At 38.7% G+C, this 12,806-nt stretch overlaps 1 protein-coding gene across 1 annotated transcript in view; it reads left to right on the forward strand.

The window, feature by feature from the left end:
• SEL1L (SEL1L adaptor subunit of ERAD E3 ubiquitin ligase) overlaps positions 1-12,806 on the forward strand; it is a 71,480-nt gene that overhangs the window by 48,249 nt on the left and 10,425 nt on the right. The window contains exons 11-19 of the mRNA XM_050800151.1: positions 383-439; positions 3,263-3,331; positions 5,380-5,457; positions 6,854-6,916; positions 8,225-8,312; positions 8,629-8,777; positions 9,710-9,875; positions 10,426-10,500; positions 11,807-11,979. Coding sequence (XP_050656108.1) covers positions 383-439; positions 3,263-3,331; positions 5,380-5,457; positions 6,854-6,916; positions 8,225-8,312; positions 8,629-8,777; positions 9,710-9,875; positions 10,426-10,500; positions 11,807-11,979 — 918 coding nt within the window. The remainder of the gene's footprint in view (positions 1-382; positions 440-3,262; positions 3,332-5,379; positions 5,458-6,853; positions 6,917-8,224; positions 8,313-8,628; positions 8,778-9,709; positions 9,876-10,425; positions 10,501-11,806; positions 11,980-12,806) is intronic.

The following is a 12,806-nucleotide window of genomic DNA, read 5'->3' on the forward strand; positions in this document are numbered from 1 at the left end:
CGGGGACTACAGGTATATGCTACCACGCCCGGCTAATTTTTCTATTTTTTTGTAGAGACAGGATTTTGCGATGATGCCCAGGTTGTTCTTGAACTCCTGGGCTCAAGTGATTCACCTTTGACCTCCCAAAGTGTCGAGGTTACAGGTGTGACCCACAGCACCTGGCCGCAAATGGTGCTTTGCAATTACAAGTATATGTTTTTACTTTTCAAAATTTTTAGGTTAAAGTAGAATAACATTTTCAGGAGTTAAGACTAAATCTTTTAGTTTTTTGAGTCCTGAACAGAAACCATTTTACGATCAAATCATTTCTTGTTGGTTTGATTTTAATTGTGTGCCAGATGCTACCACTTACTTTTGCCTTGTTTGTGATCATTTTCAGGTTGGTCTGGGACAACTGCATCTGCACGGAGGACGTGGAGTAGAACAGAATCATCAGGTAACTACCCTGTTCCTAGGGCTTTGCACCTCAGTTATAGCAGGAAATTATGTTCTCAATATATTTCTTGCTGAGTCAATGCCAGTATCAAACTTGTGTCATTTAAACACCCATCACAAATGAGCTTTCAAGATGTAACCAACCCCTAAGAAAGCTGAAAAATACAAATACTAGTGCCTACTATGTGCCATTCACTGCAGGATGCAATATTGGACAAAATAATTTTGGTCTTTCCCCTTTTGGAGCTTTAATAGGAGCATTAGATATTTTTTAAATGATGACACCAAATATAAATTGTGGTTATTCTTACAAAGGAAATTCAAAAGATACAATAATTGGTTAATGGATAGGAAGTACCACTTGGCAGGGAAGACTCCCATAAAGAGAAGTAGAAAACATTTTAGTTGACACTGGAGATAAGGTCCTTCCAGGCCAAAAAGAACAGTATGTGCATAGACCCAGAGACAGGAAGGAATATGGCTAGTCTGCCCATACTACAGGAATGTGGCTGGTCTGCCCATAGTACATGAAACAGAAATAAGATAAGCAATGCCTGATCACATCAGCATATCCCTGTAGCACTTCAGGGAGCTACGAAGATCAGCATGTTCAGATTTGAAAAGAGCTTTGGCTGCAGTATAGAAAATGAATTAGAAGACCCCAAGAATAAAATCAGGCAGATCAGGGAGGGGAATATTCCAGAAGTTCAGGTGAGAGAGAATGTGGCTTGGACTAGAACTACGGTAATGGAAGATAGTAATGGATTCAAGACGTATTTGGTGGTAAATGTAACAGGACTTAGTGATGGATAGAGTATGAGTGAAGGGGGGCTGATACCTTAAGCAACCAATAAGGTGGTATTGCCATTTGCTTAAATTGAGCTGCTGGAGGAGAAACAAGTTGAGGTCAAGGAGAGAAGATTTTAGGGGTATGTTCAGGCATTGGATAGGGTGTTCAGAGGTAGTTGAATAGACTGGATTGAAGCTGAAAATACAAATTTAGGAGTTGCCATCATCTTGATGGTGTGTGAAGCTATGGGAGTAGATGAGTTGGCTTAGAGAATGCCAAGTGAGAATGGAGTCCAAAACTAAGCCCTGAAGAACTTTAATGTTCAGAAGTCAACTGATAGAAAAATAACCAGCAAAGGAGACTTAGGTGGTACCCATAGAGTTAGGATGGAAACCAGGAGAGTGTGACATCTTGTAAGCCAAGCAGAGAGTCTGTCGAGAAGGAAGCCATGATGGACTCTGCCAAATGTTGCAGAGAAAGGTGGAGTGAGGTGAGCTGAAATTTAGATTGGCAATATGAAGGTCATCGGTGGCCTTGACGAGCTGTCTTTTTGATGTAGCGTATGGAAGCCAATTAAGACTAGATGACAGAGTGAATTGAAGTGCATGTCACCATTTATTCGAGAAGCTTGGCTGTGAAGGGAAGTAGCTAACAGAACAGTCATCATTGGAGAGAAATTGAGGGTCTAAAGGAGCTACATATCTTGTATGTTTTGGTTTGAGTTTTTTTATTTTATTTATTTATTTTTAAGACGGGATCTCGCTTTGTTACCCAAGCTGGAGTGCAGTGGCACAGTCTTGGCTCACTGCAACCTCCACCTCCTGGCTTCAACTGATTGTCCCACCTCAACCTCCCGAGTAGCTGGGAATACAGGTGCATGCCACCATGTCAGGCTAATTTTTGTATTTTTAGTAGAGACGGGGGTTTCACCATGTTGGCCAGGCTGGTCTCGAACTCCTGACCTCAAGTGATTCGCCCATCTTGGCCTCCCAAAGTGCAGGGATTACAGGTGAGAGCCACCACACCCTGCTGAGTTTTAGTTTTTGATAACGAGATTATAGAATGTGGTTGAGGGGGAACTGGTTCCAAAAGAGGGAGAAGTTAAGTCAGCAAGGAAAAGAAGAGGAATAACCAATGGTACAAGGTCCTTAAAAAAAATGGGCGGCAATACAGTTGAGAGTGGTGATAATGAATTTCTGTGACGCTAGTGTGTTTACTTAAGTGATTTTTAAGTAGGGTCAAGAATTTTTGTCTAAACAGTACAAGAGGAAATTGTATTCCTTTAGAGAACAATGAAAATATGCTCCGGGCCGGGCGCGGTGGCTCAAGCCTGTAATCCCAGCACTTTGGGAGGCCGAGACGGGCGGATCACGAGGTCAGGAGATCAAGACCATCCTGGCTAACACGGTGAAACCCCGTCTCTACTAAAAAATACAAAAAACTAGCCGGGCGAGGTGGCGGGCGCCTGTAGTCCCAGCTACTCGGGAGGCTGAGGCAGGAGAATGGCGTGAACCCGGGAGGCGGAGCTTGCAGTGAGCCAAGATCCGGCCACTGCACTCCAGCCTGGGCGACAGAGCAAGACTCCGTCTCAAAAAAAAAAAAAAAAAAAAAAAGAAAATATGCTCCATGTCTTGGAAAGGCTTCTTAGTTTTTCCTTTCTCCCAGGTTATCATTAGAGAAATAGACCAAAGAAGTCAAGCTGCTCTTAAATGTGTCTTTTAAGCAGGCTGATGTTCATTTTGCCTAAAAATAACAGGAGCCTTCTTGGACCTTAAGTTTAGGAGACATAAGAAATTTCTTTGTATCTATAATTATGCAGTGACTTAATGATAAATGGTACAGTTATTTGGTAAAATAAGACTTCTAGATGTTCCGATTTCTCTTTCAAAATATTCGTGACTGGGTATTCTTGTTTTTAAAGCACTGTAATATATAACAAGATTTTTTAAATGTTCCTGAAATAATTATTTTGGCTGAAAGTCAAAAGCAGATTCTGTTTAAAACTAATTATTTTAATAAATTCTTTTCTCACAGAGAGCATTTGATTACTTCAATTTAGCAGCAAATGCTGGCAATTCACATGCCATGGCCTTTTTGGGAAAGGTACTGTACATCCTGTGAATGTTTTATGCAATAGCAAGAGGTGTTTGCATAATTAGCATGTATTGTGTTCAGGATCTACAATTTACCAAAAATAAATTGGAAATAAAATTTCTAGTGCACGACTATTATATCTTAAAGTGCTGTTCAGAGGCATTTTCTTAGGCAACTTAAATATAACATAGTGTTTGCGGCTGGGTGCGGTGGCTCACGCCTGTAATCTCAGCACTTTGAGAGGCCGAGGTGGGTGGATCATGAGGTCAGGAGATTGAGACCATCCTGGCTAACATGGTGAAACCCTGTCTCTACTCAAAATACAAAAAATTACCCGGGCATGGTGGCGGGTGCCTGTAGTCCCAGCTACTTGGGAGACTGAGGCAGGAGAATGGTGTGAACCCAGGAGGTGGAGCTTGCAGTGAGCCGAGACCGCACCACTGCACTCCAGCCTGGGTGACAGAGCGAGACTCCATCTCAACAACAACAAAAACATACTATTTACTCATCAGTATGTTAATTCTCCATTGAAATTAACTCTCACTGAGCGCCTACTTTTTGTGTATTGTATGCAATAATGAGGAACGTATTCTTGATGCTGTGCAGTTTTTTGCTAAGACTCTCACAGTTGCCTGTTTCCTTCCATACTGAATAGAGGCAATTAGAGTTTGTTGAAATTTATCTGCAGAGCTTTTAATTGTCTTAAATGTGGTAGCCATGACCCACCTCTTCTCATTGTAGCTATGTTCTCAATCAAGGGAACAGAACATTTAAGTGTAGAAACTTTATAAATAAATTACATATGTCATGGAAGAATCTCAAAACTTTTTATTATTTTGAAACATACTATAAATCAATGGGTATTTTCACTTCTAAGTAAATCCTGAAGTAAGGAAGTTTAGATGGAATATATCACAAAGGTTTTTACAACAGGGAAATTTCATCATGATTTGCCTCATGATCATACTAGTAATTGGGGTGTGGTAACTACATTTAAATATTCCAGCTGTTCCGTAGCATGGAACTTGGTATTTCCCATCTGTTTTTGTTAAGCATTTAAGAACCTTTCATTCCTCTTTTGGTTCTTGCTCTCAATTACTGTCACTGTCTTTAAAAACTATCTTTTAAATGTATTGTTTCTTTAACATGTATGTGAATAAAGGCGGTCTTGACCATTCTGTTTTTCTTTCTCTCGGCCTTTTATCATTCTCCATACCTGATACTCTAATCGTTTAGTGTTTAAACCCTTTTCAAATAAACCTTTTAGTTACTTCGTTTCCTGAACTTAAGACCCACTCGTGATCTTATCCTGGGGAAAGTAGTGGTAGAGGAGAAAGAAGAATGAATGCTGCAAGCAGCTCCCCCTTTCCTTGTTGAATCACTGATCTGATCCTAAGCAACTTACTAACCATTTGACTGCCCTGGAATAGAGTGAGAAAAATGATTTATGCTGGGCTTAAAGATTTCTTCTGAGACTAGTAAATGAGCTGATTTTATGTATTCATGTTTACAAATAAGGCATAAATTTGAGATGGCATCAAAATAAATATATAATTATTAAAATGTTTGCTTTTAAGGGTTTACTTTTAATTCTTTTTTTTTTTTTTTTTTTTTTTTTTTTTTGAGATGAGGTCATGTTTTGTGGCCCAGTCTGGAGGGCAGTGGCAAGCTCTCAGTTCTCTGCAGCCGCAGCCTCCAGGCCTCAAGTGATGCTGCTGCCTCAGCCTCCCGAGTAGCTGGGATTACAGGCGCATGCCACCACGCCTGGCTAATGTTTGTATTTTTAGTAGAGACGGGGTTTTGCCATATTCCAGGCTGGTCTCGAACTCCTGACCTCAGGTGATCTGCCCACCTTGGCCTCCCAAAGTGCTGGGATTACAGGCATGAGCCACTGTACCCAGCCTTTGATTTTAATTCTGAAATATCCTGTGGGGAATTCTAAATATTTTGGAAAGATTTCATGAGATCTAACAAAACCCAAAAGGAGATGAGAAAGGAGAAAAATGTAATTCGAGAAAGGGTTACAGCTCTTACTGAAATTGGGATCTGTTTTCCAGATGTATTCGGAAGGAAGTGACATTGTACCTCAGAGTAATGAGACAGCTCTCCACTACTTTAAGAAAGCTGCTGACATGGTAAGGCTTTGTCTCAGTGTACTGAAATGTGTACCTTATTGCTAATATTTTAATAAATAAATTTGTTATATTAAAAGGTTAATCATAGCCAACTCATGCTATACATTATTGAAACTGCTTATTAGGTATGATTCATGTGAATGTATTAATTAGACAAAGCCCTCCTGATAAAAAGCAATTTTCTTAGGGACCATACTGTTGATTTTTAATTGTTAAGTTTCACTGAGAAGTTTCCTAATCAGGGAAATACTGATTTTTAGTAATGGAACTTGAAGTTATATAATCTACCCTATTTATATTGCAACATGAAATTGAAAAGCTTACATAATAGGGTACTTTTGATAATCATAGTACATAATTTGGGCTTTCTCTGGCTCAGAAAACTGCATATGAATACCTACAATTTCGTATGTCTTCAGTATGTACACTTACCTCTCTGTCAACTATTATACATGTTACCGTAGTTCCAGATATCACTTGAATGTTTTCTGAAGGAATGCTGTGACAGTCTTTTTAAAGATGTCTTCTGTCCCTCTAAGTTTAGGCAAATGCTAGATTCTTTTTTTTTCTAGTCCCAAAACAGTGATTCTCTTTGCTCTATGACACTCCAATAATCCTAAGTATATATTTTTGTCACCTGATTGCAACATTGCTATTATTACATGATTATGCTCTTATTACAAGATGTTCCTTGATACCTTCCCTCTTTATTGGGGTGGGATGTTACCAATGAAAAACTGCAAAAATGTGACCTGCTTTTCATTTTGATGAAATAACATTAGTCATGCTTTATGTCATAAATTCATGGGTACAGATGTTCATAAAGTAAGTCACCAAAATTGAATTCTAAATGACTTTACTCTTGACTCTTTTTCAGCAAATTACTCAAAGCCCCCATGTCTAAAATGTCTAAAAGCCAATAAATATTATGTTTAGTCTGATGAGAAGAAATTTTGTTTTGAACTGAAAAGTACTAAGACACATTTTTTTTTTTTTTTTTTTTGAGACGGAGTCTTGCTCTGTCGCCCAGGCTGGAGTGCAGTGGCCGGATCTCAGCTCACTGCAAGCTCCGCCTCCCGGGTTCACGCCTTTCTCCTGCCTCAGCCTCCTAAGTAGCTGGGACTACAGGCGCCCGCCACCACGCCTGGCTAGTTTTTTGTATTTTTTAGTAGAGACGGGGTTTCACCGTGTTAGCCAGGATGGTCTCGATCTCCTGACCTCGTGATCCACCCGTCTCGGCCTCCCAAAGTGCTGGGATTACAGGCTTGAGCCACCGCGCCCGGCCTAAGACACATTTTTGAATATGCTTACAAATGATTTATTTTGCAGTTATTTATTCTTGCCTATTTTTGAATGAATTCTTTTCACTCTTTTGTCTGATTTCTCTGGTTTGCAGGGCAACCCAGTTGGACAGAGTGGGCTCGGAATGGCCTACCTCTACGGGAGAGGAGTTCAAGTTGTAAGTGTTCAGTCTGACATTCTGACTTTAATAATCAGTCGGCTGGAGAGGTAGGGACGTGTTCCTTAATTAGCTTCCAGTCAGCCCAGGTGGGGCTGTTCCATTGTAAGCAAAGCTGAACCTCTTCCTGTTGTCTGAGTTTGTCTCACTACCACCCCACACCCGACAGACACCCTCTCAGCTCTCTTAGAACAGCTCTGTGTCTGGCACTTTCTCCCAAAGGTGTGGAACTGTTTCTTGTTCTTCCATCTCTGCTCTCTACCTGACCTGCTCTAACCATTTCTCAGGACTTTATCTCCTTGCCTCCTTTTTTACTCAAGCCTGACAAAATGCATAACTGCCTTCCATTTAGGAGGAGGAAAGCTTTCTGTTCTGCCCTTTACCCCTTCTAGCTACCACCTCTCTTCTCCCAGCCCTTCACTCAGAGTCAAACTAAGCTGCTGCCATTCACTCTTGAGTTCTTAGCAATCGAACTTCTGCTTCATGGAACTATACTGTCTGTACAGATCACCAGTAACCTCCTAAATGTCAGTCCAATTGACATTTTTTGGTTGTACCTCACTTGACCTCTCCCTTCCCTGGTGTTCTGTCTGTGTCTGGGTTTCCTTGGCCATTGCATCTCATCCTTTGGTGCAGCCTCCTCGTATTGGATGTCCCTGGATTCATATTGCTGTTGCCTTCTCTATATGATCTTTCCAAGTAATATGTCCTTTTGATTTGAGGCTGAAACTAAGAGCTAGGTTTAAGAGCTAGGTTTTTAATATCTATAGGTATTCTCTAACACAAAAGACAGTAATGTGTTCTCATTTTGAGGCCTTGTAGTCATTCTAGGACACTAAAATTCAGTAGTAACCTTTATTTTAACTTTTCTCCTTGGATACATATGACCTTTGAAGTATGATAATAATGTAGTGTTTGGTAAGGTACACAGGGAATAAAAGAATAAGGAGAGAATTTTCCTTCTTTAATTTTAGGAAAATTGAGGTTTAAAAAGGATTAATTGGTTAGCAGAGAAGATTGACTGTTTCTTAGTTCCTGGTCTGAAGTTCTACTAGTGTTTATGCTTTCTGAGAGCAGCATACAAATCGTTTCACAAAAACTCCTTTTTGCTTTTCTTCACCGCCTTAAATATTAATCCCCCTATGACTTAATGTATATTATTATCTATTATAAGAATTAGAAAGTGGTCTTTTTAATGGCTCTTCAGGAATTTTTTTATATGCTTTGTTCATTTTTTAAATAAATCTCTTAACTTTTGAGTATGTCAGCCTTTTGAGCGTTCTCATCATATGACATCTTTTTCTACAGAATTATGATTTAGCCCTGAAGTATTTCCAGAAAGCTGCTGAACAAGGCTGGGTGGATGGGCAACTACAGCTTGGTTCCATGTACTATAGTAAGTAACATTGGAATTAATGGTGGATACACCAAGATCTAAATTAAGCTGTTTTCCTCTGGATGGCGTTATGATATGGAAATGGGTGTTACCAAATTCTGGCTGGTTAAATGTTCTGCCAGTTCAATGATTTATACATCTTGTGTTTTTCATTGTAAATTATATTAATCTGTATCAATATGCTAATTTGTATTAGATTCACATATTTACTCAGTAAGAATTCTTTCATTAGAGTTTTATTCTTCATATATAAGCCTCCTCTGATGCTTAACTAAATCTTAAGTCTATTATCTCATGTGATTTTTTTTTCTTACAGACGGCATTGGAGTCAAGAGAGATTATAAACAGGCCTTGAAGTATTTTAATTTAGCTTCTCAGGGAGGCCACATCTTGGCCTTCTACAACCTAGCTCAGATGCATGCCAGTGGCACCGGTGTGATGCGATCATGTCACACTGCAGTGGAGGTAAGGTCTTTTCTACCAGCTTGTGTATAGGGAGTTGATTTGCCCAGCAGGAAAATCTGTGCTTTTAATTCTGGTTTTCTTGGTGTGTTTTCTTACATAGTTCTAGACTCAGCCTACCTAGCTTTGATATACTGAGGGAAGACTAAGGGGTCAGTGTGTAATTATTATACTTACTTATTATAGTCTCTCCCTATTAGAATCAACTGTGTAAGGGGAGACATTGGTGTCTGCAGTATCTCTCGCACCTAAGACAGTATCTGATAATAATCAGCATCAAAAAAAAAATGTGAGCTGGGCACAGTGGCACATGCCTGTAGTCCCAGCTACTTAGGAGGTTGAGGTAGATGATGGCTTGAGCCCAGGAGTTCGAGACCAACCTGGACAACATAGAAAGAGCCTATCACTTTAAAAAAAAAAAAAAAAAGGAAAGAAAAAAATTGAATGAATGTTCCAAAAAGGAATGCTAAGATCTCCTAATTGGAAATTTTCCTCTTAGCTCTTTCTTAGACCTGGCACTTTAGAGTGACATTGATAAATGCTTAGCAGAGTTTCTAAATCTCTGTACTTTAGTTCACTCACTTGTCAAATGGGGCTGTTGACAGGACTTACGTCATAGGGTGGCCCTTCATGAACCTCACGGGAGGATTAAGAATCATAATACACATAAACCATTAGAACAGTACCTGGGCAGAGTAAATGGTAATTTTTGTAGTACAATGATTGTGTACTGTTATTTTTTATAAACCCGTTGACTTCTAAAGAGTAAGTGAAACCTTTAAATAAGTATCTCAAACTTTTATGTCTATTCAAGAAAGCTACCAGAAACTGAAAGAGCAAGCTTAATAATTATCTGTAGCCAAAGTGCGTAAGTGATTTTCTGGTATATCGTTCTTATTTTCTTCTACTGATGTTTTATTCCCCACCTCACACAGTTGTTTAAGAATGTATGTGAACGAGGCCGTTGGTCTGAAAGGCTTATGACTGCCTATAACAGCTATAAAGATGGCGATTACAATGCTGCAGTGATCCAGTACCTCCTCCTGGCTGAACAGGGCTATGAAGTGGCACAAAGCAATGCAGCCTTCATTCTTGATCAGAGTAAGGTTCATTTTACTCCTACCTTAGGTTTAGAATGCACGAGTTCATACCAGTGAGCTGTTTAATCTGTTCAAAAAGAAAAGCTACTAGGAAACATTCTTTATTATTATAACTGGAACTGAACACACATGCTTAAGTTATTAATATTTTACTTTAGCCATCAAAGTTAGTTTTATAACCAGAGTTGACTGTAGAAATGGATTTGACATTCATTTTAAAATTAAGCCCTTTGCATAAATATATTTTTCAAAATACAGTGGATACAAAAATGCCATTTTCCCAACACTGTGTAGAAAAGTGGCTCAATAGTCTCATGATTGGTTCTATAGATAAAACATGTTTCACAAAGGAGTGCACTCTTGCATCCGGTGATTGCTTTGAACTCACTATTTTAGTTCAGTAATTGTCTAATTTCAGCATTTGTTTTAATTCTTATATCCTAATTCTTCTTTAACTTATGCTTCACCTGTCCTCCCTACTTTGCAAATGAAAATTAAGTCTAGTGCCTTTTCTTAAATGCCTGATTTGTATTTCGTTTCTTTTCCTGTAGGAGAAGCAACCATTGTAGGTGAGAATGAAACTTATCCCAGAGCTTTGCTACATTGGAACAGGGCTGCCTCTCAAGGTGAGTGATTAATTCTAGGACAAGAGTTTCACCCAGGGACCTCCCTGTGTTGTTTATCTCCCATGAGAATATTAAACCATGCCATTCATCACCTTTAAATTAAGCAGAAGCCGGGCCCAGTGGCTCACGCCTGTAAGCCTAGCACTTTGAGAGGCCAAGGCAGAAGGATCACTTGAGGTCAGGAGTTCGAAACCAGCCTGGCCAGCATAGTGAAACCCTAACTCTATTTTAAAAACAAAAAAATTAGCCGGGCATGGTGGCAGGCGTCTCTAATCCCAGCTACTCAGGAGGCTGAGGCAGGAGAATCGCTTGAACCTGGGAGACAGAGGTTATAGTGAGCCAAGACCGCACCACTGCACTCCAGCCTGGGTGACAGAATGAGACTCCATCTCAAAAAAATAAAATAATTAAGCAGAGATACTGTGACTTCATTTGTTTGCATATTATTCTTATTTATTCTTGACATAGAAGTTTCTCAGAGCCAGTGTTTCTAAATTGGGTTGCAAAGTCTTTGTACAACACATTTCCGTCAAGCTATGATTCACTCTTTGGTTTGTAGTTTGAGGCCAGTATACTGTGTGAAACGGGAATTAAACAGAATATATGATAGAACATTAGTCTGAAACCTAAGAGACTTTTTCTTCTTTTTCTTTTGAATATTTCTTTTGAACATGTTCCTCTCAACATTCTCTGCTTGTTCCTTCTCCAAACCTAAATGGTCAGTCTGGACTATTTTAAAATGTAAGTGACATGATAAAGTAGAGCCTGATCATTTACATAGGAGTGTTTGTGAAAGAAGGGAGTACAGGTTGAGTATCCCTTATCTGAAATGCTTAGGACCAGAATGTTTCAGATTTCGGATGTTTTTGTATTTGTGTGTGTGTGTTGGGAATATTTGCGCATATATATTGTTTGAGCATCCTTAATCTGAAATCTGAAATGCTCCAGTGAGCGTTACCTTTTGAGCATGACCTTTGAATGTCAAGTTTCAGGTTTTGGAGCATTTCAGATTTCAGATTTTTGAATTAGGGATATTAAACCTGTCCCCCAACAACAGGTTGGTTGGTAAAACCACCAACTTGGTTTTACCTCTCTCTATTCCAAAGCCTTCTGCAGAAGAGCTACACTTCTAGTTTAAATTTTTACTGGACTTTATAACTTGGCTGAAAGGATTTGTTACAAAGTTTGTGTACTACGAATTAAAATTATTTGTTTATGTAAGCATGTTAACAGGAGGAGAAAAAAGTTTGGTCTGTTTTAAACATACTTTATTTATTGGCAGTTCTGCATTTAACTTTTGTTTAAGGCTATACTGTGGCTAGAATTAAGCTCGGAGACTATCATTTCTATGGATTTGGCACCGATGTCGATTATGAAACTGCATTTATTCATTACCGTCTGGCTTCTGAGCAGCAACACAGTGCACAAGCTATGTTTAATCTGGGATACATGCATGAGAAAGGACTGGGCATTAAACAGGTGAGTGTGGCTTCCAAACATGTTTGAATCATATAATTGTGATTGGGGGAAACACTTGCATTTGAATAGAAAATAGACTTTCCTTGACATTCAGTTGGATTTCAGGCCACTAAATTATGGGCCTGATTTGTAATATTTCAGAAGACTGTGCTTCCATCTTTCATCTTCCAGCACCCACAGATACTACTATCCACGCCATTTTATTTAGGGATTAAGCTGAAGACAGACTCATGAAAATGGAAGTGCAGTGCTGCCTCTGCTGATAACTACTTGTTTGAGAAACTATCTGTCCGTCTTCAGCCAAATTCTATTCTTTTCAAATTATTTTGAAATGAATTAAATGCATTATGATAAATTTATTTCTGATTCTTATACTTTCCTAATGAAGTCTGACATTCTCTAGACTCATGACTTAAGGTTTTGCCTGTGTGCCCTCAAAAGAAATTGGAAAAACTACAGACCCCCTTGTACATTTTTAAGTTGGCATTTCAGTTTTTTCTTAAGTTTCAAAGGGTCTAAATTCTAGCTATTTTAATCATTAACATTTTTAAATAAAGTTAGTTACCCTTAAAATATCCAGTAGACTCTAAATAATAATAATTGAATACTCACCCACCATTATTAATGTTTTAGAAATATACAAGCAAGTTTTTTAATTGAAAGTTATATCTTTTCCTGTTTCCCTAAATTTATGTTTTCTACCACGAGTTCTGTAGAATGTAATACTAATATATTGTTTTTAATGCTTAGGTCTTTTATTGATTACTCTATCATACTTATCTGAAACAAACAAGTGTATAAATTCATTTTGAATTTTTTTACCAGTG

This window comes from Macaca thibetana, chromosome 7 (assembly GCF_024542745.1).
Source record: "Macaca thibetana thibetana isolate TM-01 chromosome 7, ASM2454274v1, whole genome shotgun sequence".
NCBI lineage: Eukaryota > Metazoa > Chordata > Mammalia > Primates > Cercopithecidae > Macaca > Macaca thibetana.